General features: G+C 42.6%; 1 protein-coding gene across 3 annotated transcripts in view; it reads left to right on the forward strand.

The window, feature by feature from the left end:
- The first annotated feature begins 7,584 nt into the window (after window positions 1-7,584).
- The window catches only part of Kcnh5 (potassium voltage-gated channel subfamily H member 5), a 294,555-nt gene continuing 277,205 nt past the window's right edge, over window positions 7,585-24,934 (forward strand). For all 3 annotated transcript variants that reach the window (XM_057782950.1, XM_057782948.1, XM_057782949.1), the window contains exon 1: window positions 7,585-7,880. In XM_057782950.1, coding sequence (XP_057638933.1) covers window positions 7,808-7,880 — 73 coding nt within the window. In that variant the 5' untranslated portion in view covers window positions 7,585-7,807. The remainder of the gene's footprint in view (window positions 7,881-24,934) is intronic.

Here is a 24,934-nt window from a genome sequence, read left to right on the forward strand (position 1 = left end):
TGAAGTCATTGATTTGGATTACAGGGTTGGTAGAAGTGGCATCCCCCATTCCTGAGACGGGAATATTAGCAAGAGCATTTGGACAACTGTGGGATGATGCGTCTATTTTGGGTGTGTTGAATCAAAGGTCCCCATGGAATTGCCATATGGAGAAAGCCAGCTAGTGCCTAGGTGTGATGGGAGCTCTACACTGTAGGCAGTGGGTATATGCTTGAGGGTTTAGAAACTTATGAATTTCTGCATATGAGGGCAAAGGAGAACAATTGTTGTTTTGCAGCTTACTGACATGTATCCAGCAAACTGCGCCAAGAGTCACAGCAAGGGGGTGAAGAGGGAGCACAGATCACCAACCGACTGTTCAGATCTGTTTTTCCTGGCAAATGAATTTGTGGAAAATTTATGAGAAACATCTAGGCAGTATCAAACAGATTTTTCTTTTTCTGTTTTGGAAGCTTGGGTGTAAGATTGTCCTCCTGTGCTATTCTGATATAAGCAATATTGGTTAGTTGTCATGTGCTTTTGTTCTGGTTGAAAGAGGACTCTGGGGCCACGTTGAACCTCCTTGTCTTAGACTCAAGGTTGCTTATTGTAAGTATTCTCCTAGACTCTTTGTCCTGGGCAGGACAGCCCCCTTGACACTAACAAGCAGGAAGAGAAAAGAAAACAGCTAAGAATATTAGAAACATCGTGCCCTTGAGAACAGCTAGAAGTTAAACATTTCCAACACAGGCTACAGTTGTTTATCCTATGGTAGAAAGACGCCTGTAGTGGGGATGAGAAGGTAAAAGTTCATCCATGGAGAAGCCCTTTTGCCCCTAGTCTTTGCTACTCACTAAGTTACTTTTATTTGCTCTGTCAATCCTGCTACTCTAGTAATTTCTGCAAGATGCTGGAAGTACCCAGCTTGGTGATATTATCTATCTGAAACTGGTTATTTATTCTATACCATTCTCCAGACAATCAATTATCTTATGTAAATATTATGTTAACAATATGAGATAGACCATTATTAATATTCCACACTTACAGGCAAGGAGATTCTGATGCAGGGAGGTTCAACAAAATACTAGAGCCATGTAGACAGACGTTTCTATCCTACCCAGTCCCACTGCCATCCAGTCCCAAAGAAACACACAGAAACTTATATTAATTATAAACTGTTTGTTCCGTTAGTTCAGGCTTATTATCAGCTATCTCTTATAATTTAAATTAAACCGTAATTCTTGTATATGTTTAGCCACATGGCCAATAGTTTCAAACCCAGTCAGATTAAATTAGGAGAATACTTCCAGAGGGAAGGAGCAGGAGCAGGGTCAAATGCCACAGACAATTAAAGTAGAATAAGAATGGAAATTTCCTCACAAGGTTTAGTAAATTAAAAAAAAAATAACCTTGGAGTGGAGACATTTCAGGGATTGGTGCAGTAGAGGTCAGTGTATGGGTGGGTTAAGGAATAACCAGGAGGTAGAAAATGAAACACCTTTCCCTGTCTACTCTCCTAAGATTGGCCAGCAAGGTATGGGAGAAAGAGAAAGCTATTGAGCTAAGAAAACACACCACACACATACACACACATACACCCCCCCACACACACACCACAGTAAACGCTAGAGCGGGCTGAGGGGAGAATCAGTAAAGTGGTGTTTTCCCAGAGTCCAAGAGAACATTCTCCAGAAGTGTTTGAGGGATGGGGACTGAAGCTGTTTCCTGGTGACTTAGAACATTCTCCAGAAGTGTGTGAGGGATGGGGACTGAAGCTGTTTCCCGGTCACTTAGAACATTCTCCAGAAGTGCGTGAGGGATGAGGACTGAAGCTGTTTCCTGGTCACTTAGAAGAAGGAATGGGAAGAGAGAACAAAGGCAAGAGTCAAAGAATTGGCAGTGTGACACGTTCTCTGTGAGTCATATTCCGAGACAGGGAGGCGAGAGAGTGACAAGGTTAGTGTGAAGAGTGGGGAGGACCTGGTGTGAAGAGCTAGGAGAAGGGCTGCAGAGAGCTGAAGGCAGTGCCAGCTCGGGCCGTGCGGAAGGACCGGGCTGAACTGAAAGGCTCGAGTGTGGAGGCCTTGAGCTTGCGGTGCCGGAGTCTGAGAGGACACGGGCTTCTTTCTTGAGGAGCTCAGCAGCTACGCGGACAAGAAGACTTGGAGTCCAGTGTAACCAAAGATGGAATCCTTGGGAGCCAAAGAAGATCTTGACATATTGTTTAAATTCCAGGGGTCCTCACAGATTGAAGCATTGCTATAGATCTGGGTCCTCCAATCTGATGGACATTGCAATCACCTAGAGAACATTGAATTTATGATGTGTCTCATTTTCAGAAATTATGACTTGATTGATCTGTGCTATGGCCTGAACTTTGGGATATTTTTATGTACTCCTCAGGTGATCTTTAAATTAGACAAGGTTGAAAATTGTTGTTCCCCTATTTTTTTTTATTCCCAAAGCAAATTCAGAATGTATGCCTGCAGAAGACAGTCACAAACTGTAGGATCCTAGTGGCTTACTTACTTCCTGCTTATATAATGCTGCAGATATAGGCTCTGTTACCGGGCAGGTGTTGTATTTATTAGATTCCTCCGTCACAGAGGTACCAGAAGAGGAGCATGGGAAATGGAGTCCTGGCTCTTTTTTGCTCTTACCTGGAAGTACTATTTGTCACCTCCATTATATTTCAGTGGTCAGCTTTATTTGCATGAACATGCTGATGGAGGAGGAAGAGAAGGTACTACATTGTCTACAAACCCCGGAGATGACCACCTACACCTCCTAATGCAAACGAGAATAAGAGGCTTATGCATTCACTCCCTCACACATACACAGTGCTTCTTACCCGTTTATCTATGCCAGGTTAGCTGAGGCAGGACGACTCCCCAATATGTGGGCAGCCTTATCTCATGGGCTGTGGTCGTAGACTAAATAAAAAGGAGACAGCAATGTAAGCACTAACCCCTGCCTCTTGACTGTCGTGTGAATGCGATGCGACCAGCTACCTCAAGCTCCAGATACCCTGGCTTCCCTCTTTGATGGACTGTATCAATGGACTGTATCCCCAGACGGTGAGGCAAAACAAATGCCTCCTCTAAGTTGCCTTGTCAGGGTATTTATCCCCATAATGAGGAAAATGAATTATACACATTCTATATGTTTTAAAAACTATCAAGTAAGAACACTTTATTTATTTATTTATTTATTTATTTATTTATTGATTTATTTATTTTTCGAGATAGGGTTTCTCTGTAGCTTTTTGGTTCCTGTCCTGGAACTAGCTCTTCTAGACCAGGCTGGCCTCGAACTCACAGAGATCCGCCTGCCTCTGCCTCCCGAGTGCTGGGATTAAAGGTGTGCGCCACCACTGCCCAGCGAACACATTTATCTTTATAAAATCTACTAAATAGGTCTTTTTAGGCTCTTTTTTTTTTTCAGAAGGAGAAATCGTTCTAAGTCATCTAAGCAGCAAAAGAATTCTGACCTCCAAGCAGTCTGGATGTGGGGTCCAAGCAATGAGCCTTTGCACAATATTACTTATCTAGCTATAAGATTCTGTGCTTGGATATTTGGGTTGGTGGGGAGGGAGGGGTTTGAGATCTAAGTGTAAGTGTGGGGCCTGGTGCGTGCAAGAGAATAAAGCAATGCTTGTGTCTTTCACTATTAGTGGTCTAGAAAGAAGGTGAGGTGAGTGGGTGGGAGGAACCGAAAGGACAGAGGCTGCTGCTAAGAAGGACAACATGGAGAGGAGCTTATGATTCCTCCCTCTTTTCTTTCCTCTCCTTCCACCCACGCCTGTTACCCAGCACCTGTAAATTACAGGTATTGGGGTAGCTCAGTAGACAGCCAAAAGGAAGAGAAGAATCATTTCTGTAGGGAGTGGTATTTGGGCCAGTTGTACACAAAGGCTCAAATGTTGCCATTTCTAGAAAATCGAAACATAATTACAGATACTGTGCATGTGCCACCTTTAAAAAACAAACCCTCAAAGGAAGAATCTTTCATAAAAGAATTCTTGAGGGAAAAACCACAGGGGATTAGAAATCACCACTACTCAATAAATTAATTTCTAAGGCTTTCCTTTTACGCTGCTTTCTGTTAAATTGGCAAACATCTGGCGTTTGCCCAGGTCATTCTGCTGATCCTGGAGGCAGCAGACCCTGCTAGAGATCACAACTCTTGGTCCTCACAGACAACTCCTTTCTAATTACCATGCCTCAAGACACAGGAGAAAAAGCACAAGGGGTTCTGCTTTGAAATGGAATTTTCATCACCAACTGAACAAACTGAAAGAAGCCCTTTGTGACATTGAAGCTTTAAAATTCCCCACTCTCTCACCTGTTCAATCCTGTGCTTTGGTCACAACGAATGGACTCTGTCTGTAAAACCCTTTGAAAACGCTGCGTTGGCACCTTGCTGCAATCTGCCAGCACAATCCTTGGGGCCAAGCAGCCCATATGCTGCTGCTTGCTGCTGCTGCTCTGCTTCCTTCCACTGCGATTTGATTGGGAACTGTTGGAGCTGTTGCTAGGGGCTCCTCTTCCCTCTAGCTGTGAGTGATGGCAATAAAGATGGCTGGATGCTGTTGACCATCGCCACAGGAATCCAAGATCTGGTTATTACTTACAAAAATCCCTGGCTATGGGTCAGGAGGCCGTATTATAGTTTCTATGCCAAGTGCTCTAAAGTACTGTGACCTCTTGAATGAGACACTTCATCTTTCTAGGTATCGGTTTTTGCCTGAATGAGAATTTAAACTGGAAGCTTAAGAAAAGCCTGTAACTGAATGCTTTGACATTTTGTAATGCCCAGCTGTTTTTCCTCCAAACAGTCATTAAGATGACCAGAAAGTTACAATGCTATGTAGAAATTAAGGATAAAGGAGAAAAGAGGCATGCCATTTTAATTAAATCTGTGGATGGAAATAAATGGGGACATTCTACAGTGATTGTGTGACTGCTTAATGGAGTCCAAGAGTTTCCTCTTTGGGAAGTGTGAGCTAATACACCCACAGAGAAATGATTAGGAACAGAGATATTTATATTAGATGAGGAACTCTGGGAAGCTAAGACTTTAAATCAATACCCAGAGGCGAGATGTGGGCAGCTAAAGATGTACAAGAGAACATAGAAGCTGGAAATATTCCCTGTCAATGTTGATGATAGAATTACCATATCATGCTAGGATGAAAACCTATGCAATAGATAAATCCATATTTTCAAACATTAGGCCTGTATATTCACCACCGCAGCCAATGGCTGAGTCATCTGGGATCTTTCGAGCACAGGTCACTTAAGACACGGGACTGCGGGAATGAAGTGTGTGTTTGAGATTGAGGTGGTAGTGCTGGGTCTGGGTGTCAAGTCCTCCTGGCATCTCTTGTCAGCTGCAGGGAGGGCGTTGTTTTTCCTAGGATGCCTTACTGACTCTAGCCTGTGGCAAGTTAAGCACATAGATCCAATCTGTGCTGGTGTCCCTTGCTATTTAACTAAGGACACCCCAGTTTATGGAAAGGACATTCTATCTGCAGGGGGATGGCTCACCTCCTCTGCACAGCACTGCTCCCGATGGAAGGCTGGGGTAAACAAGTGTCATCCCACGATTCCCAGAAGGAATGGCTGCAGAACTAACTTTTTTGCTTCCTGCCCACCTTTTAGGTTTGCTCAGCTGACCGAGTGGACAGTGGAAGTTTCACAGGAGAAAAATTACCCTCAAGTTAAATCTGGAGCTTGGTTTTAGGTGTAACTCTCTGCTGCAGATGGACACATAAAGTAGGGGGCAAGGGAAGAGAGGGAGGGAGGGAGTTAGGGAGAGGGAGAGGGAGGGAGGGACAGAGAGAGGGAGAGAGAAAAGAGAGACAGACGGACACACACACACACACACACAGAGAGAGAGAGAGAGAGAGAGAGAGAGAGAGAGAGAGAGAGAGAGAGAGAGCGAGAGAGCCTTTTATAGACCAGTGTGAGGTAAACCTGGATGGGGTATTTCCCTCACAAGCCCCTAGGTAGCAGTAGGTAGATACTCCCCTACTCTTAGTCTCAGTCTGCCTTCTGTTTTAGGAATCTTGACGGGTGATCATTTCTGCAAAAATTACCTTGCCTCTGGCATAGCCTGACTCCTGCAAAACAAGATATACTCATCCAACTAACCTTTACCCTTTGCGCCTTGCTAGGAAGCCCTTTCTCTTCCCAGTGGGTTCTTGTCTCCACAGGCCCAGGTGGAGCCTCCTGAAGGGAAGCTTTGGCTCTCCCGTCTTAGTTTGTGGTTTGGGTATCATATTCATTCATCCAGAGAGCTTGTTACCAAAAGTCAGTAAAACTCCATCCTCAGCGTTCGTAGCACAATCATTTAGGGATAAAGCTCTCGAATTTGCATATCGAGAAGTTCTTAGTGCATGTTGACGCTGCAGTCTGGAGGCAAAACAATGCCTTCGATAAGAGAATGCGTTTCTGCAGCTCATGCTCCCCTTTCTTTGAGTGTCTTCCCGCCCCATTCTTACGTGTGCAGTTTTCCCTTCAGTGTGGCTGTCCCTTGCTTTTGAACTGCTTCTAACAGTCCCACTCCAGTCCGGGTCCTGAACGTATAGGAGGGCGGCCTCTCCCCAGCCTTGCGCATCTTCCTTGTTGGGGTTTGCATCACTTTTCCACGCAAACGCTGCCGATTGCTATCGTTCTTGTCTGAATTATTCACTCTTTCCTATGACTCCTAGCACCAAGCAAACTCTATTCTGCAAGTTTGGGTAGGGGGATCCAGCTCTCTGTTCCTCTCTTGTATTCAGCCTCGAGGAAGCTCCCCAGACTCCCTGTAGGCGCCCCCGCGCGCCAAATCCAGCCTGGGGGCTCAGGGCCATTCGGAATGCCAGTTCTGTGTTCGTACTCCATCTGGCTCCTGCTCCAGATAGTGGGGTTTCTCAGGGTGTCGAAAGCTCCTGTGTTGAGGCTTCAGGCGCTAGAGCCCAGAGGGGGGCGGTAGCAGCGTCAGGTGGCTGCTCTGCGTCCCTGAGCGCCACCCAGTTGCTTCCTACTTGGCGCACAGCCTGGGCTGGAGCAGGAGGGCTCCTGCACCTCGGCCTCAGGACCCATTGTCCGCTGGAGTTTCCGGGGCTTGGAACAGCGACGGGATAAGCTGAGATGTGACCCCTTCCCCCTGATTGCCATTGCCCACTCCTGTGCCTCTTTCTGCAAACAACAGCAGCGAGCACTTGTCTGGATCTTCGTGGAGAAAGGAGCAGCCACTGGGCGCTCGCAAAGCCGGGCAGAACTTGGGCTGCCCTGGGCAGCTGTGAAACAGCTGCGTGAGAAGGATGGGCTAGAAGACTGAGGGAGCAGAGCTAAGGAAGAGGGTCTTGGCTTGGGCTAGGGGTGGAGAGAGGGAAGTCGAGTCGCTCCTCGCTCTCTCCCAGATCTCGGAGTCTGGGTAGAGGGAGAAATGCTGAGCCCGCGTACGGGCTCCTGCCTCCGTGGCAGCATCTTCAGCAGCAGCCTCAGCATCAGCACCGGCGGGACAGCGACAGCGGGGGCGGCGCAGGCGCACTGTGCCCGGCGGAGCCTGCAGTTTCCCAACCCCGTGTGCGGCACCGCCACAGTCTGGGCAGCGGCGGCCGGGGGAGCGCTACTACCATGAACTGCTTGGTCCTCCTCCCCAGAGCTGCTCATCCGGGTCGGGCTGGAGACACAGTCAGGGGACCCCGCCGCCGCCGCCGTGCCCCGTTTTCTTTCATCACCATCTCCACTACCTTTTCCTCTTCTTCTTCCACCTTTTCTTCCTGCTTCCCCCCCTCCCCCGCCGCGGATCCTGGCCGCTGCCCTCCAGACCCAGGATGCCGGGGGGCAAGAGAGGGCTGGTGGCGCCGCAGAACACATTTTTGGAGAACATCGTCAGGCGCTCCAGTGGTAAGGAGAGTTGCAGTTCAGAACATTCCCCACCTTCATCCCGATCGATCACTTGAGCCCCCATCCCGCCCATCCCATCCTTCTCCTAATGGGGGAGGGGGTGTAGGCAGAGGTACCTGGTGGCTTAGTGTGGGTGGGAGTCAGGAAGGAGGTGGTGGAGGAAAGTAAGTTGCATCTGCTTCCTATGAGATGTACCCCCTCCCACTTGTCCAGATCTGAGAGTGGGAGAAAGAGAAGGGGGGTAGATAGAGCGAGCGGAGGTTCATCAAAATAGGTTTGAATTGCACTTAGATAATGAATCTTTCCTTGTCCCATTGCTTCCCAAATAAGCTTCAAGTGTTGACCAAATTCTTAGAGCCAGGTTTTGGAGGAAGCTTTCCTTTCAAGTTGGGAATGTCTGGGAAAGTAGTTCCACAAATGTAAGTCACGGGGGTAGCTTTTGGACCCACTGTGCCCATATGAGAGTACCCCACGTTAGGGCGAGCAGTCGGAGTTGAACCTAAAAAAGTCAGTGCTTGGAACAGCGGAAGGCTGTTACTAGGATCAAATTTGTGTTTAAAGTTTCACGTTTTTATTTTCCTCATTGTGTATTGGTTCCTAGGCGACATTTCACCTATTTCACTCAGGCAGAATGGTAGAAGCAAAGCCACAGTCTCTGTGCTTCTAACGCACTTGGGAGAAAGATTTGAACCATGCCATTCTACCTTGCTCCTGCACAGCAAGGCTGTCCTGCCTCCCAAGTGTCTTTAAAATACCACCAATTTATGCTTGGTCTCCTTTCTTCTGTATTGGAATCACTATGTATTTCACTTTTAAGATGATACATTTTTTTTTTATCTTCTGGGATTATACATTTTCTAGTTGTTTTTTAAAAAAACTCTTTTGTATAATTTTAAACTCCACAAGCAAACTGTGTGGACTATCCCCTAAGGGTTTCTCTTCAGAATCCCGTCATGGAGAACTGGGAGAAAGATAATTGTGCACTTGGAGTTGAGTAGGAAAGCAGCGGGGATGTTCTGTACGGCTCTGTGATTCCTTGTCCTGTCAATCACTCATGGAAATGTTGTGTGTTTGGGGAGTGACATAGCAGACACAGTGTGGGTCTTTTGTATGAAAATGTGGTTAAGATGCTTAGCTGTGGCTGGGAGGGGAACAGGAAAATATGATAACCAATAGCCAGGCACAGAGACGGCCAGCTCTGAGGCGGTAGCTCAGACACCACTGTTTAGAGGTGTCTCTTTGAAAACCCGACTTGCAAATGTGTCCTTGAGATTGGGAATAACCTAAGGAGTTTTCTTTGGATGTCCATCTTGGAGTTTGGTTTGGAGCCTTGTGACTCCTCTTTTTTCCACTTTAGGTCAAAGTGTGATTCTGTATAAGTCTAGGGCAGTGGAGGGGGCCACATTTGGATAAAAAATAGCTTATAGTGCTGCACAGCCACTTAATCCCTGCAATATTTTTAGCTATCCCAGTGTGAGGTTCATGTGTACTTTCAGTTTTGATGACAATATAAATTAAAATGTAAGTTCACAATGATACGGAATGTCCATTGTCTTCTTTTAGGGCTATCTCACACAGATCTAGAATACAGGGAGCATTGCTGTTAAAGTGGTCCATTTGCTAGGGGGACTTTAAAGATGATTGGAATTAGTCATTTCCAAAGATGTGGTGATTTTCTTTTGGATTTCTCATCTTGAGTTGCTTCTACCTCTTACAGTTTGTCTCTTGAGAGGAGTTTTCAGGCAAGGCCTTACAAAACCAGACCCATGGGGGCTCTGCCACTCTCCTAGGTGAAAAGAATGACAATGAGAAACCCTGGATTGAAGTTTATCACTGTAGCATTGTTGGTGGCACAACGTTCTCAGGTTGGGACTGAGGGAAGGCTTTGGAACATGTTCCCATTAAATGCGGCTTGAAACGGAGATTTACGTTGTGTGTCTCAGGACTGTATACTCCCATTGGCTCTATTTTCTATCAACCAGCATAGTTTATCTCTTATTACACATTGGGATTAGAATGGTTTCCTAGCTGAGTGCTTCTTTCACTGGCTAACACCAAGTATGAGTGAGACTGACCTGTTTTGACATGTAAAGGTTCCACCTTTCATTGTCTATGGCTAACTTTGAGTAGTAGGAAGGCACAAAACCTTGGGATTTTGTTGGGATGTGTTAGGTATTTAAGAATTATGTATGTCTATATGTAGTAAGCACCAAAAATCCTCAGGCGTATCTGAACTGAGAACCGCAGGATGTAATTGTTCCACTTATTTGTGTGGGAGGGCCCTTCAGTTGTCATTTCTACCTGATGTGGCAGAGACATTGAAAAATTCATCCCAAGAGATTGTTTAATTATGAGTAACAGATAAAATTCCCTCTAGGATTCTCATAGATGGATCAGGTTTGTCACACCGAAGATTTAATCATTTACCAACTTAATAACACTGGGAATGAACTGTTGGCAGAGCTTTAGTGGGTACCAGAAGTCCAGGAGGCAGCACTCCCAGTTGATTGAAGAATTGAAGAAACACAGGCTGGCATTTTATATCGACTAGCTTTTCTTTCTCAGAGAATATCATACTCTTTTGAAAAGCAGACCTTGCACCAAAAGTCAGATGACTATGTGTGTAGAAAGAGGTAGAGTTGATACGAGATCCTATAGACAAAACTGTGGACAGGCATCCATCCAGGCGTTAAGACAGATGCAGGGGAGGCAAAAGGTGAATACTACACAAAGACTAACAGAGAGATGGAGAGAAAACCAAACACATACACAGGATAGAGACAGACACACACAGAGACACTCAGACACACAAGTTCACACACAGGATAGAGACACACACACACAGAAACTCAGATACACAAGTACATACACAGGATGGAGAGAGAGACACACAGACACTCAGATACACAGGTACACACATAGGATGGAGACAGACCCACACACAGATGCTCAGACACACAGGTACAAACACACAGGATGGAGACAGAGACACACACAGACACTAAGACACACAGGTGCACACACACAGGATGGAGACAGAGACACACAAACACTCAGACACACAAGTACACACACAGGATGGAGAAGAGACACACACAGACACTCAGACACTCAGACACACAAGTCCACACAGGATGGAGACAGAGACACACACAGACTCTCAGACACACAAGTACACACACACAGGATGGAGACAGAGACACACACAGACTCTCAGACACACAAGTACACACACACAGGATGGAGACAGAGACACACAAACACTCAGACACAAAGGCACACACACAGGAAAGGAAGAGGAAGAGGGAGAGGGCAGGCGGAGATAGAGACAGAGAGGATGCACAGCGAGAGACAGAGGGAGAGAGACAGATACACACACACACACACACACACACAGACATACTGAAGAATGGAAATTTAACATTCGTTTTTGTCCATGGGTAGCCTGTGAACCGAGAGCTCAGGAAGTTATGAGTCTATCTATCGGACAACTTTCTGGTAATATAGAACAAATGAACAAGAAGGATGGAATATTTTCTCACCGTTTTTTGAAGCTGAGGATTTTATAATCAAACTCTGAAGACCTCAGCTGCAGTTTCTAGGGGGAAGTGCTACCCATCTTTCATGTGCTGAGTGGCCACGTAGCTTCTCTCATGCTGTTGTACTCTCCGTTTCTTTTTTTTTTTCCCTCTCCTTGTTGAGTGTTTCAAGCAAGCTTTGCAAGTAATTACTGGTGACTATGTCTATAAAATACAGCACTGTTGTGTAGGATGGATGTGTACACATTTTATAGCAGCCAACTCTCAAAATAGAAGAAGCAAAAAAATGTGCCCCTTCAGTTTTAAGATTAAAGACTTGATAGAACAAATAAGAGGAATATGATAATTCTTAGCTCGTAAACACGGAGAGTATATTACTTTTTTCCAACAACTTGTAAAAGTCAAAAGTATAAAGACAACAGGAGCATTTAGAGAAGCATTAAAAACAGTTTTTTGATTTTGATTGACATATTTATAGGCTGTGGTGTAGTATTTCAGTAAACAGGTACAACACAAAATGATCAGATCAAGGAAAATCGTGTATCTACCTCCTTGAACATTTAGCATCATTTTGCCTTAGAAATATACCTACTGGCTGGTCTGAAACATCAGATTGTCAACCACAGTGAAGTTTTAAGCATACATTTGGCTTTTTGGATCAAAGTGCCTTATCAAGAAGGGAAGGCTTGAGAATTGTGTGCAAGTTCACCTGAGCAACACCATTGTAGAAGGTACCTTTCCTGAGTAGCTCTGGATCAAATCTGCATTTGACATTGTCAGCACCTCCTCCCTCTTTACATGGTCAATGTTCATGTAAGATATTTGTTAGTCTAAACTAGGCTGTAGAGAGATGTAAGCTTGCATGTAGAATTAAATACCTGAGAGATTTTTAGGTGGAATATTAGTTAGACAAAAAAATTGTATCAAAGCCCTCAATGTGCTGTCTCCATAGGCAGTGTATCTCACCCCAGCACTCTCTCTCTCTCTCTCTCTCTCTCTCTCTCTCTCTCTCTCTCTCTCTCTTTCTCTCTCTCTCTCTCTCTCTCCCTAATGAATAGCTAGCAATGACTAGTTTGGAAGACTGTAAATTAGGCTGCCATTTTTGAAAAATTATAAATTCAAATTAATGTTTTTTAGATGTGAAGTTATTCACTAACATTAAAGTACATTAAAAATTGAGGTTTTTTTCACTTCAATAAAAAACTAAAAGTGTTATTTTTCTCTTTGGAGGAAAAGGACTCAGGAAAGAATGAGAGAGAGAGAGAGAGAGAGAGAGAGAGAGAGAGAGAGAGAGAGAGAGTTTTATGAGCAGCTCATCTTTTAAGAGGTCTTTAGTAGCTTCAGTTTTCTAGTTTTCTAGAGACAGTGGGCTGGGCAGGCATTCCCTTTACTTCTGCCACCTCTCCCGTGTAAAAAAGAAATTCCCAAATCATTTTTATGCTCTAATTGATATTTAAAAACATGGTGGTATTATAAGAAACCACCAAGCAAAAAAATAGTGATCTGTTATCAAAAACAAAGCAAAACAAACAAACAAACAAACAAACAAAAACAGTTTAATTGTGACCCAACCTGGAAGGAACAGTCTAAGGCAGCTGGTTTCTGCTGGTCATGTCAGAAAGTGAATGGCTTGCTGTAACGTCTAAGACACTGTTCAGGAAATATTGATAAAAACGCACATTGGTTTCGAAGCATCGGTTTACCTAAGTCTTATAATGCACTACGTTAAAAAAGTAGTATCAAAGAGGTTGAAATTAGACTCACCGCTTCCTAAATTATATTGATGAATAACCGAGAGCATCATCTCACTTCTGAGCCTGCTCTGCATTACATAATGTGTGCTGTGCACTGCTGGCTAAGGGCTGCTTCTCCCTGCACACCATTGCCTTCACTAGGGTCTTTTATTGGATTCCAGAAGCAGAATGTATAAAAAAAAATCCATGTACTTAAACTTCTTTCAGACAATCTTCTAAAAATAATTTCATTATATTTTTAAATGGAAGATAGTAGTAATGATTATTGTAATTGGTAATTACTGAGTGAATTTCCATGCAGAATCTTTAATATTTAGTCAACATTTATCTTCTATTTTCATAGTGGTGGTAGCTTGGAGGACCAGTGTTTTTATATTTGGAGGACCAGTGCTTCCACACTCCCTGGAGTGAGTAGTCTAGGCAGAAGTTGTGTGGCCACCAAGCTTCGGTGGTTACCATGTACCACAAGAGGTCACTATAGGTTCTGTCATGATTAGTGATTAGCCAACATCATTCCCTTTTCTCTCTTCCCCTAGACCCTTCAATTATGATTGGGGGGTCTGCATGATTAGCGGTTTTGAATGAAAGGAAATATATAAAATACAAGACAAACAAGAAAGTCCAGTGATATGAGATACTTCTTTTTTTAATTACTGAAATTTATTTAAAGTAGTAGCAATTATTTTAAGACTCAATAAATATGATAGTAATAAAACAGTAAACATTGACATTTGATATTGGCTAATCATACATCACAGATAATTATAATGTTATATTCATAAGATATGGTTTAGACTAATAGGTAACTTATACTATCAAATGAAAATTTAATTATAGCACACATTTTCAGTGTAATAGCAATATATATGAAGTACAAAGTTTCCAGGAAGGTTCCATGTATATAAAGCCTTATCTCGGGGAGAGGGTTAAGTATTTTACTACTTCAGCAGAGTTTTTCCTATAGCAGATGTTTTTATATAATTTATATTGAACTCAAGGAAGAGGTAGAGTCAGTTCATATCCACACTTTGTTGAAAAGAGAGCTCACACATTTACAGTTATTTCCATAGCCCATGTGTGATTCTAGCCTTTTGATGTTTCCCAATATTTGAAAATAAAGTTCAAAGCTAAAACAAATTATCTTCAAAGTTCTCCAAATGATTCAACTCCAGGAGGCATGATTAGCAATTTATTACTCAGAGAGGTTTACTTTCTGTGTTGTCTTACACTACCAGTATAAGAGGCCAGATCGAGAAATGTGTGATCATTCTTAGTATAATAAATTAGTATATTAGACATTGTCTTAGCATTTGGCTATATAGATATTAGGACCTAACAAAGTTCCACATTTGTATGCGGTGCAGGCAATAGCTTTGTAATATGCTAGGTTTTTGTAGAGAAAGAAACAAGAAAATAAACAAAATAATAAATTAATAAAACAAAATTAATAAAACAGAAAAGAAAAATGGTTCAAGGGGCAGGAGAGATGGATCAGCAGTTTGAGAGCACTGGCTGCTCTTCTAGATGACCCTGGTTCAATTCCTAGCACCCAGCAGGCTGTAACTCCAGTTCCCTGCAGATCCGGCATCTTCACACAGACATATATGCAGACAAAACACCAATGCACATAAGATAAAAGTAAATAAACTATTTAAAAAAGCAGTTTGAAATTTTACTGAAGCTGATTTTCGTTCTTTTTATGTGGTCTGGTCCAAGCAGAGAATTGTCAACTATTAAGTGTAAAGTCCTACAAACTTCGAGAAGTAAGCAGTCTGAGAGCTGAGCTTAGATGTGGAACCCTAGAAGTTTCCAGCTATAATGACGTGCATACAAGGTTACAAAAGCTTAGGAACATCATGCCACCCCTCAAGGATACAGGTCACACCTGCACCCAGTCCCTTCTTGCTCTCCCCTGTGCCGCACACAGAAAAGTCTGGTTGAGTAAATGTAATTTGATTTTGACTCCTAAAGTAACCAAGTTAATAATTGATTTTTTCCAAACAGTTCCGATTATGTCCACGAAGTGAGGTGGCTAAGTAATTATGTAGCTGAAGATGTTTATTTAATTACGGTGTGTATCTGAAAACAGAAATCATACAACACAGGGTGCGTCAGTGGTACCCATGAAAGCATGCTTATACTATAGTTCAACTTGATGTGCAAACAAAATATTCTCTACCCTTTTAATTTTAATCTCCAGAGGGCTGAAGTGCTGGACTGTTTTATATGGGAAAGAACTCCTTGCCAATTTTCATATTATAATTAAATTATTTTGAACAACTCTGCAGTTAGGAGTTATTGATGGTGTGTTTCGTCTTTGGAAATCAATCCTTGCCTGTTTAAGAGAATTTTACTGGTGGTCGAAGCAGCTTACAATCCAGCAAGCCAGCTACCGATTGCCAAATGTAACTAAACATCGATCTTGTTTTACGGGGAAAGTTTAGCTTTCTTTCCAATTTTTTTCTGTCTCTGCACTTCTCTTCTATTTGGTGACAAAATAAAACACAAAGAATTTAGTTTGTGTATCTTATAGCACTGTAAGGCTAGTGAGGGTCCACACTGAGGGTTACACAGGCTGAGAGTAAGTTCCCTAAAGACAGTAACTACCTCTCTGCTCAACCTTCATGCCATTTATAGTGAATTATTCAATTACAGAACAGACTCTAATTGAATATCTACTATGTGCTAGGAAGCGACCCAGAGCAATGTCATTGTAATGTTTCTCGTTATTTTCTTTTTTTCTGTGAGGGGAAATGTTGTTTAAATCTTTGGACATCCCATCTGTGGTTGGTAGTCTTTACTTTTGCCGTTTCCTTCCTTATGTCTTTGCAACGGATAATTTCCAGCTTGTGAGCATCCCCCGCACCGCCCTCTTTGCACACAGGTTCCCTTTCACAGCTCCCCATATTCTCTCTCCCTCTATACTCGACCCTATTTCCGTTCCCTCATCCTTCCCTCTCCTTCCTGTCCTTAAAGGCATCTATTCCTCCCTCCACCCCTCCTTTGCTTGTCCTCATTCCACTTTCCAGAGCAATCTTGTCTGATGTCGGGGTTGGGTCTCTGTCTTTTTGGTCCTGTGTGGGCTGGCGACATCTGGAGTTCTCTTCTTGTGCTTCTTACACGTCATGTAAACTGTGTCCAGACTTGAATTTATTTATTTCTGCTCTTAAATCAATTTTCTGTGGCATTTTCTCCCGACAGTCTAAGATCACTTTTATATTTTTTTTGTCCTGCTGTTTGGAAACCTTAGGTTTATATTTGCCTTCCCACTCAGTACAATGTTAGTTTTACTACTTAAGGAGATGGAAGGCTAAGGGGTAAGGATTTTCTGTTCACTTCTTTGGTAGGTCCTAAAGATGGCGCGTGCCCAATGAGTGAATGTAGGGTCATCACTGAACAGCCTCAGACAACAACTAATGTTCTATGTGATTAACGTCCTATGTACAGGCCCAGAAGGAGAATGCCTCATTAGTTGAGCTCAGAAACAGGGCTTCCGGAAGTGAGGACCAAATTAGGGAGCTGTGGAGGAGATGGGAGGACACACATGTCCCAGCTACACTGCATGTTGAAGGAAGCGTTTACTCAGACTTGCTTCTTCATAGTCTCTTTGGATAATGTAAGACATGGGAGGTTTTTTTTTTCCCTACCTTTTTGACCCAATGAAGGCAAAATATTAAATGACCAGAAGCCTCTAAAATCATTAACTGAGCTTGAAAGCATGGAACTCAATTGCCTAATTTGTAGACAAACCCCAATAGACAGATGAACAAATAAGACACCTGACCACTACCTTGCAACCTCCAAACATCAACTTATTACTTAGAGTAAAAGAAGTGTCGGTCTGGATTGCCCCAGTAGCCAGATAAGCTTTTCAACATCTGGACATGGTCCGAGGGAACAACATAAACTCCTATCTCTATGTAACTAGCCCTGTGAAAATGGCCCAGGGAGGAAAATGAGTTTACCTTGTAGATATTTGTGTTTCCCTTAAACAACTAGCTCCTGTTGCACAGAGTGTATAATAAAACACACAGACACACACACACACACACACACACACACGCACATACACATACACACACTGAAACAAAAAAGCCAGGGCAAAGCCTCAGACAATCATGTTGTAATGTACCCTGAAAGTCTACTGTGCTAGTTGGTTTTGGTCAACTTGAGACAAACTGGAGTCCTCTGGAAAGAGGGAACTTCAGCTGAGAAAAGGCCTCCATCAGATTGGCCTATAGGCACATTTGTGGGGACATTTACTTGATTAAAAATTGATAAAGGAGATCCAGCCCCCTGGGCAGGAGGTAATTGGGTGTGAGTCTAGAGAAGAAGCTGGAAGGCAGAACTCCCCTATGGTCTCTGCTTCAGTTCCTGCTTCTAGGTTCCTACCTTGAGTTCCTGCCCAGAATTCCTTTCGGGATGGACAGTACACTGTAAGCTGAAATAAACCCTTTCCTCCCTGAGATGCTTTTGATCCTGGTGTTTATCACAGCAATAGAAACCAAACTAGGATACCTTCTTGTTTGTTTGTTTGTTTCTTTCCCATGTGTGCAAGTGAGACTGGTTTAGCTTTTATTCCCCAAGATTATATAGCTAGTGGATGTCTAAACCCTTAGGTATTTTAAGACATTTCATTGCAGTGGGTTTCAACAATAATTTGCCACTAGCTACACCAAGGTGGCCGTTTTCCATGTTTTGTGGGTCTGTGATTCACACAGGCAGTCATTGCACTTGTGTTTTGCTCTAATGATTTTGTCCAGCATCATTTTTAGAAATACATCTCACGAGCAAAACATTGCTAGTTAAAGTGGAAACAGGGCTGGAGCGATGGGCCAGCGAGTAAAGTTCTTGTTGTACAAGCATAAGGATCCAAGTTTGGATCTTCAGCATCCGAGTGTGACCCTGAACCTGTAATCCCAGTACTGGGTGGAGGGCAGAGACAAGCAGATCCCCTTGGCCAGTCAGTCCAGAGAGAGCAGGTTCAGTGAGAGATCCCATCTTGACAACAGAAGTTGGGGAGTGATAGAGGAAAACCCGTGATGTCGATCTCTAGTCTCACCATGCACACTCATGGGTACAAACCTGTGCACAAATACACAGAACACACACAACTACAGATTTAGCTGTTGAGCTTTTTCATGGAAAAGGTATCTTCTGCAACATTTCCATTGTTTCCAGCAGCAGATTATGGGGTTAGATGGTGAAATAGCTCCTCCTTTCTGATCCACTTTGCCTAGATGAACAATGATGAAGTTAATGCCTTCAAAGAAACACAGAAACTTGAAAATGTACCTTTGATCTTGAGGAAGATGAAACGTGGAGGCATATTTTTATCTTTGATGACAGCTGAGCACGTTTGAATAAATTAACAGATTTTTTTGCATATTTCAAACTCCCACAGTGATGGCCTGTTTAATGTTGCCAATATTATTATATAATAATTAGTCTCACTTTGGAAAGTATGAAGTATATGTGTCTACACACTGGGTATATTGTTTCAGAATTGTAGGAGAAGGCTTATTTTGTAAGGACATAAAAGATACCAGCCTTTGATGGAAACGGAGAATGTATATACCAGAAATCAACACTATAGCTGGGGACATCTCATATAAATTAGTTATGCCTCTTTAATAGCCATATGTATCAAGATTTTGTTTAACCCAAATAAAATGCGCTGTGTATGTTGCAGGACTTTTCTGTTACAGCCACATGAAACTTAGATAAACATTGCTCAACCCAGAAGACAAACTCAGAAAAGTAGCATTGGCTCCCTGACTTCAGTTCACAAGTTTTCAGACATTTTTCAAAGTACAAGCATCTGCTTAAGTTTGCCTGCTATCATTATTAATTATTGTTAATAATGCAGTTTTTTGGGGAAGAAACAGATCTAGCCAAGTCTTTACATACTTTCTAGACAACATCTGAACATTGATCTTTATTTGTTTACTGGCTGTCTTAACAGGAAAAGGAACGATTTTTTTTTTATTCTCCCAGCAAACATTGTTGGGTGTGTAATGATGAACACACTCATATGTACCTTGATCTCAGAGACTTGAAGGGGAGACATATATGTAACAACCACACAAAGAACATCTAAGTAGATCTAAGTAGAAACCGTGGTAGGCATTTGGAAGGAAAAAGAGGAAGTGTTGAGATCACAAGTAACAGGAACTGGTTTTGATTGGAAGCAGTTTTGGGGGGACTGACTAAGGAAGTGTTGCTAAAGTAATTAGAGGTGACTGGGAAGAAGAATATTGTGGGCAAAGAAAAAATGGGACAGTCCCAAGCAGAGAAAAAGGGGGGGGGATGGATGGGTATATTTGTCAAACTTAAAGACCAGTGCAGTTGGATGACAGTGGGGAAATGAGGAGGAAGAGAAGTCAGGGGCTTTTCTAAAGAGCCCTGGACGGATCTCCTGAACACAGTGCCACTTGTTTGGGGGTCGAAGGGAGAAGGAGTGAAAATTGGAGCCACCTAGATGATCACTGCAATGATTCAAGCAAGAGCTGATGGTGTTTGACCTGGGAGAGTAGCAGTGGGGATGTGTGGAAAGGGATATATCCCATATGTATCAATGCAAAATGATTAGGATTTAGTAAGAAGTCTGTCCTGAGTGGACCGGGTGGAGGATGACTTCTAGCTGCTTGGCTCAGTGTCTATGTATAGAGGGAAGTAGGGAATTTTTCTTTGAAATGGGGTAACTGGCAGGTTCATCCTTCCCCTTCCCACTTACAACCTCCTAGCCCATATGTCCCGTCTCCCCCCTGTTACTCCCATTCCCACTCTCAGTCCTGGCTCTTGCTCTGAGCTGGGATTTTTAATGTGGGATATATCTCAAGTGATTATTCTTGTACTGCAAATACTTTACCGACTGAGTTCCCTCCCGGTCTCATTTTAGAATTACTGCACAGTTTTTTGGGAGGTATGTCTCTTCAGTTAGGACTAGATGACTATATTTAGAGAGATACCATTATGTTGGCTTTTCTCAGTGGCTGCTGTAGACCTTGGGAAAATTGCACAATAGTGAGAATGTTTTCTTCTCGTAAAGTCCTTTCTCACCTCTACTCGTGTCTTCTTCTCCATCAGTATTCTAGACTTCATTTGGTTGTTTTATCACTTCTTAAAATATGTGACAATTCTTGCTAATACTCCGAAATACTTCTCTTAAGGGTAATTTGCATAAAAAGTTGAGAGTGAGAAAGAACAGGAGTTTAACGCTCCCAAAAGGCATTTTACCATCATCTTCTACTGTGTCTCTTTAAAAATACTGTATATATTTAAGGTATGCTGGATTTAAAAAATTGTGTATGTGCATGTGTGTAGTGTGTGTGTGTGTGTGTGTATGTGTGTGTGTGAGAGAGAGAGAGAGAGAACGAGAGAGAGACAGAGACAGAGAGAGTGTATGTGAGTCAAATAATCTCAGGGTCATTCATTACCTTCCACCTCATCTTGATACAGTTTCATGTTTGCTTCTAAGTACAGCAGGCTAGCTGGCCCATGAGCCTCTGGAAATTCTCTTGCCTTCTACTACCTACCACACTAAGACACCTCTGAGATTACAGATGGGCGCTACAGTATCTGGCTTTATGTGGGTCCTGGGGATCTGAATTCAGGTTCTCACGTTTGCATGGCAGGCACTTTATCCACTGAGGCACCTGCTCAGCTACAGTGTAAGGTTTGGACATACATACACATACAGGGAGCACCAGGAGAGTCAGGAGAATTAGCCTGCCGGTTGCTTCTCATGGGGACAACCTTTTCCTTTATGAAAAGAACTATAATCTGTCTTAGCAATTTTAGATTGCTGTGCTGTATGATAACTATAATCTTTAGGCTGTACCTGAGATGCCTGCATTTGCTCATTTTCAGTGACTCCTGGTTTGTTCCCTCCTATCTACTTCTCACTATCTACTTCTTTGTCCTGTTCCCATTGCCAGTGTTCTCAAATTTCTAGATCTAAAAAGAGTATAGTTTTCATAATCACAAAATAATAGCATTGTAAAAAGTCAAATCCTGTTGGAGCAGCCCCGAGGAAAGCCATCCCCCCTCCAGAACTTCTGTAGAAAGGGAAGGAACTGCTATCGTGACTTTGTGGCATTTCATTGACTACTTATGATCGTTCCTGTTCTAGAATTTTCTGTCAGCACGGATTCCTGATCTCCTTTACAAACAGGATTAATATGTAGTAGTGTGAACTCAAGCGTGGTTATTTTCCTGTTGCCCGAAGAAGTCATTCTGTGAAGAAGTGCTTCTTTGTATTAAAATGAAACCAAACAAAACAAGAGCTGAGATTCCTGTTTAGAAATACAGGGATAGATGAGAATCAGAGCCGGAGAAGCCTGCATCTGTTTTTTGTTTTCCTGCTACCAGACCGCTTTTTCCTGTGTTCACCAGCTGAGTCCTGGAACTTTCCTGGCCTGCTTTTCCATTTGTAGAAAAGGAAGGAGAAGATGCACTCGACAGACACAATCTTACTCTGAGGATCTTTTCAAACCACAGGCTTTGACTCGGAAGGTCTAGGGTGGGTCCCAGAGGCTGCGTTACTATGAACTACCTGGTGATTCTGGGGTAGGCTCTGAGAGGTGAGGGGCCAGATGAAAGTGTCACAGACTTTGCTGAGCAGGAGACTTATCTCTTGGACTGTATTTCTGGATTCTATCCTGAGGGAATCAGTTCAGTGTGTCTACGTTACAATCTAGTGATCTCTGCTTTTGACACATGGTACAAGACCCTACTGCAGCTGCCAGAATTCAGGAGTTACCACACTAGATGAGCATGGCTCCATCCCTGCACAGTAGAACCACCTGGGAAGATTTAAAACTAAATATCAATGCTTAGGGGTTCCTTTCCTGATTAACCAAATCAGAAACGTTAGGGTGTGAGATCTGGGATGGATAACCCTCATGCTCTTAACTTCAAGCTCCTTGAATCAAAGTGGAGTCAAGAAATTCCTACAGAGACATCTACAATTCTTCATACTGACTTTTAATTGACAAATTATTTGTGTCTATGTGGCTAATATGATGTGTTGATGCATATATGCATTATAGAATGATCAGATCAGTCTAATGACTATAACCTCAAATATTTTGTCTTCTCTTTGGGATAAGAACATCAAAATCCTTCTCTCCTACTAATTTTGAAAACAGGAGTGTATTATTTTCTCGTCTTGCAGTAAAACACCAGAACGTAGAGTGCTCATGCCCACTTTCTGTGTTCTTTTGCTCCGCTCTCTCTTCTCAGCCTCTGGTAACCAGGTGTTTATCACTCCTTCTTTCTCCCTTGTATGTATAAATACAAATGTATTAAAATAGTTTTTAAAATTTCTAATGGCCCTTAACCATTTTTAATCAAGAGCCTATGATGTGGGTTTTAAGCTTCTAATACTTGAGGGAAACTTGATTGCTTTATTTCACATCTATCTTTAGAGGAAGCCAGGTTGTATTCTCAAGCCCCAAGCCTTTGTAGAAATCTATCCAAACATCTGCTGATGTGCAGAACCGTAGCTTCTGAAATTCCAGCCCATGTGGGGGAATCATGTCTGACTCTTAGGCACCTCATAAGGACCACATTTGTGTGTTTGTGTTTTCTGGAAGTGAAATGTTTGTAAGCATCTCTAAGGGTTGGAATAGCCTAAAGATCAAGGGAAGTTTTGTGTTCTCTGAAAGTGAGGACACACTGGAGCTAGAGTCCCTGTCAAGACTGGATGATGATGACAAAGATGGTCACTTAGAATTCTGGGAAATTTCCTTCAACACATCATGCTGCTGACACTCCAGGATTATCCCACCATCTAGATTCTAACTTTTCTCCTTTGCAGCTAGTTATTCCTTTGTAATCAAATTCCTTTTGCCTACCCTGCTTTAAAGTGGAAAGAAATTAAAAATTTCTGGGAAGTAATTTTAATTAAATTTGCTCTCCTGTTCTTAATATTTATTAAGGATATCAGATTTCTCATTTGTTGGAACAAGAAATGTATGACTTCAGGGAGATAATAATATGAACATTGTGTATACACACAGTGTTTTGGCTAATGCATATGCAAATTTGTAAAATGAACTCAGCCACTTCTGTGTAACTTAGCTGCATCTATTTCTTACTGTTCAGTGTTTCTCTTCGTACTTTTCCTCTCGCTGACATAACTGTGCAGGTTTCAGTTTGTAGCTTCAACATAAGGAACTGTTTTTTTCCAGATTCTGTGCTTGCACACATGGGTGCTCACACACCCCCTAAACACGCTGCTAGCTGTCTCTACAGTTACGGCACAGCTGTGAAAAAAACTTGCAGATAGTACACTATAATACTTTATGAAGAGTTTTTTGCTCTAATAGTTTATAAAGATTTGCTTGTATTACTCATTGTTAGCCTCTGTAATTACCCAGAGAGGTGCTTATAAGTGCTGTTGATCTGTATATGTAGAAACTGATAATTTAATTGAAATCCCTAGGTTTTTTCACAGCGTTCTCTTAGTCATGTTGAGAATCTGAATGCGAAGAATAGGCTGTGTCGGGATGATTAGTGGATTGTTGTGAATGTTTACCAGTTGATGACTTCTTATGTGAGCAATATGGCAAATGTGTTCGACTGTGGCTTTATAGGCTATCCAGAAATGATATAGCAAGAGTCCTTGCAGCTGTCCTCTGTAAGGCCAGAGGATATTGTTAAGACCCAGCAGGAAGGGATGGGATAGGAGATGATGTAATCTGACATGGCTAGTCTCAAATTCGAAGAACAAAGATGAACAGAAGACTCATCTCCTAGACTCTTGTAAAACCTTATGCTGGCCTTAAAATTATTTTTGAGTTATTAGTTCTGATTGACTGTGCTGGCAAACACTAATGTGTGCCTATGATATATCTTGACATATTCAATGTTATTGATGGAACTCAAGTAGATATTTTAAGAATGGATTTGAAATAATGCAAAAAATCCACTGCCTACTTTTGGTTCAAACCTCCATTTTCTTTTCCATAAACAACTCTCTTCCAGACCAGCAAGAGGAGTAATCCCTCCTTGCAGAGGCTTCTTCCAATCATTTCTTTCATCTGCAATCTTTCTACTTTTCTACCTACAGGTTTCCCCTAGAAAGAGTTTCAAGACTTGGAATTTGGGGGACAGGTGTTCTGCTTTCTGCCTTTTGATACCAGGCACCTGGGCTCTCTGAACCTCTGACTTGTTGCTGCTGAACGATCAGAAAGATGGGAATAAAGATGTTTCTTGGATTAGAGACAAGGGATGCCCCAATAGAACACTATCACCAACTGGGGCTCCTGTCCTGACTGCTTTTGTTAACCATTTTATTATCACACGGAGATACTGGTAAACGAAAGAAACAGAGGTTGATGAACCACTGTGGGTAGTGATAGCTGGACCTGCCGAGCTGCCATCTTTTTTAGACATCCTTACTGCAGAGCAGCAGAAAAGGGATGGATAGCAGCAGCAGGAGATTATAAATGGCAGAGCCAACGAGGAACAGGCAGAGCTGTGGTTCTAAACCTAGCAGATGTTTGGAAAGCAAGACTGTTTGTGATATAGGGAGGGCTGCAAAGCCTTTGGAGGGTTCTTTAAGGCACATCTTCAAATCTGCGAGATGCAACAGAAGGGGGATAGAATTGATCCGGTGAATTTTTAACACACTTCAAAATTGAAATAGATTATAAAACAATGCAGAACGTGTAAAGTATTGCTTAAGGAACTTTGGGGGCTCTGTCTTTGTGTGGGTGCACACTTTGTGTGCTTCTTTATAATGAACTCTGGT

The sequence above is a fragment of the Chionomys nivalis genome, chromosome 10 (genome assembly GCF_950005125.1).
Source record: "Chionomys nivalis chromosome 10, mChiNiv1.1, whole genome shotgun sequence".
NCBI lineage: Eukaryota > Metazoa > Chordata > Mammalia > Rodentia > Cricetidae > Chionomys > Chionomys nivalis.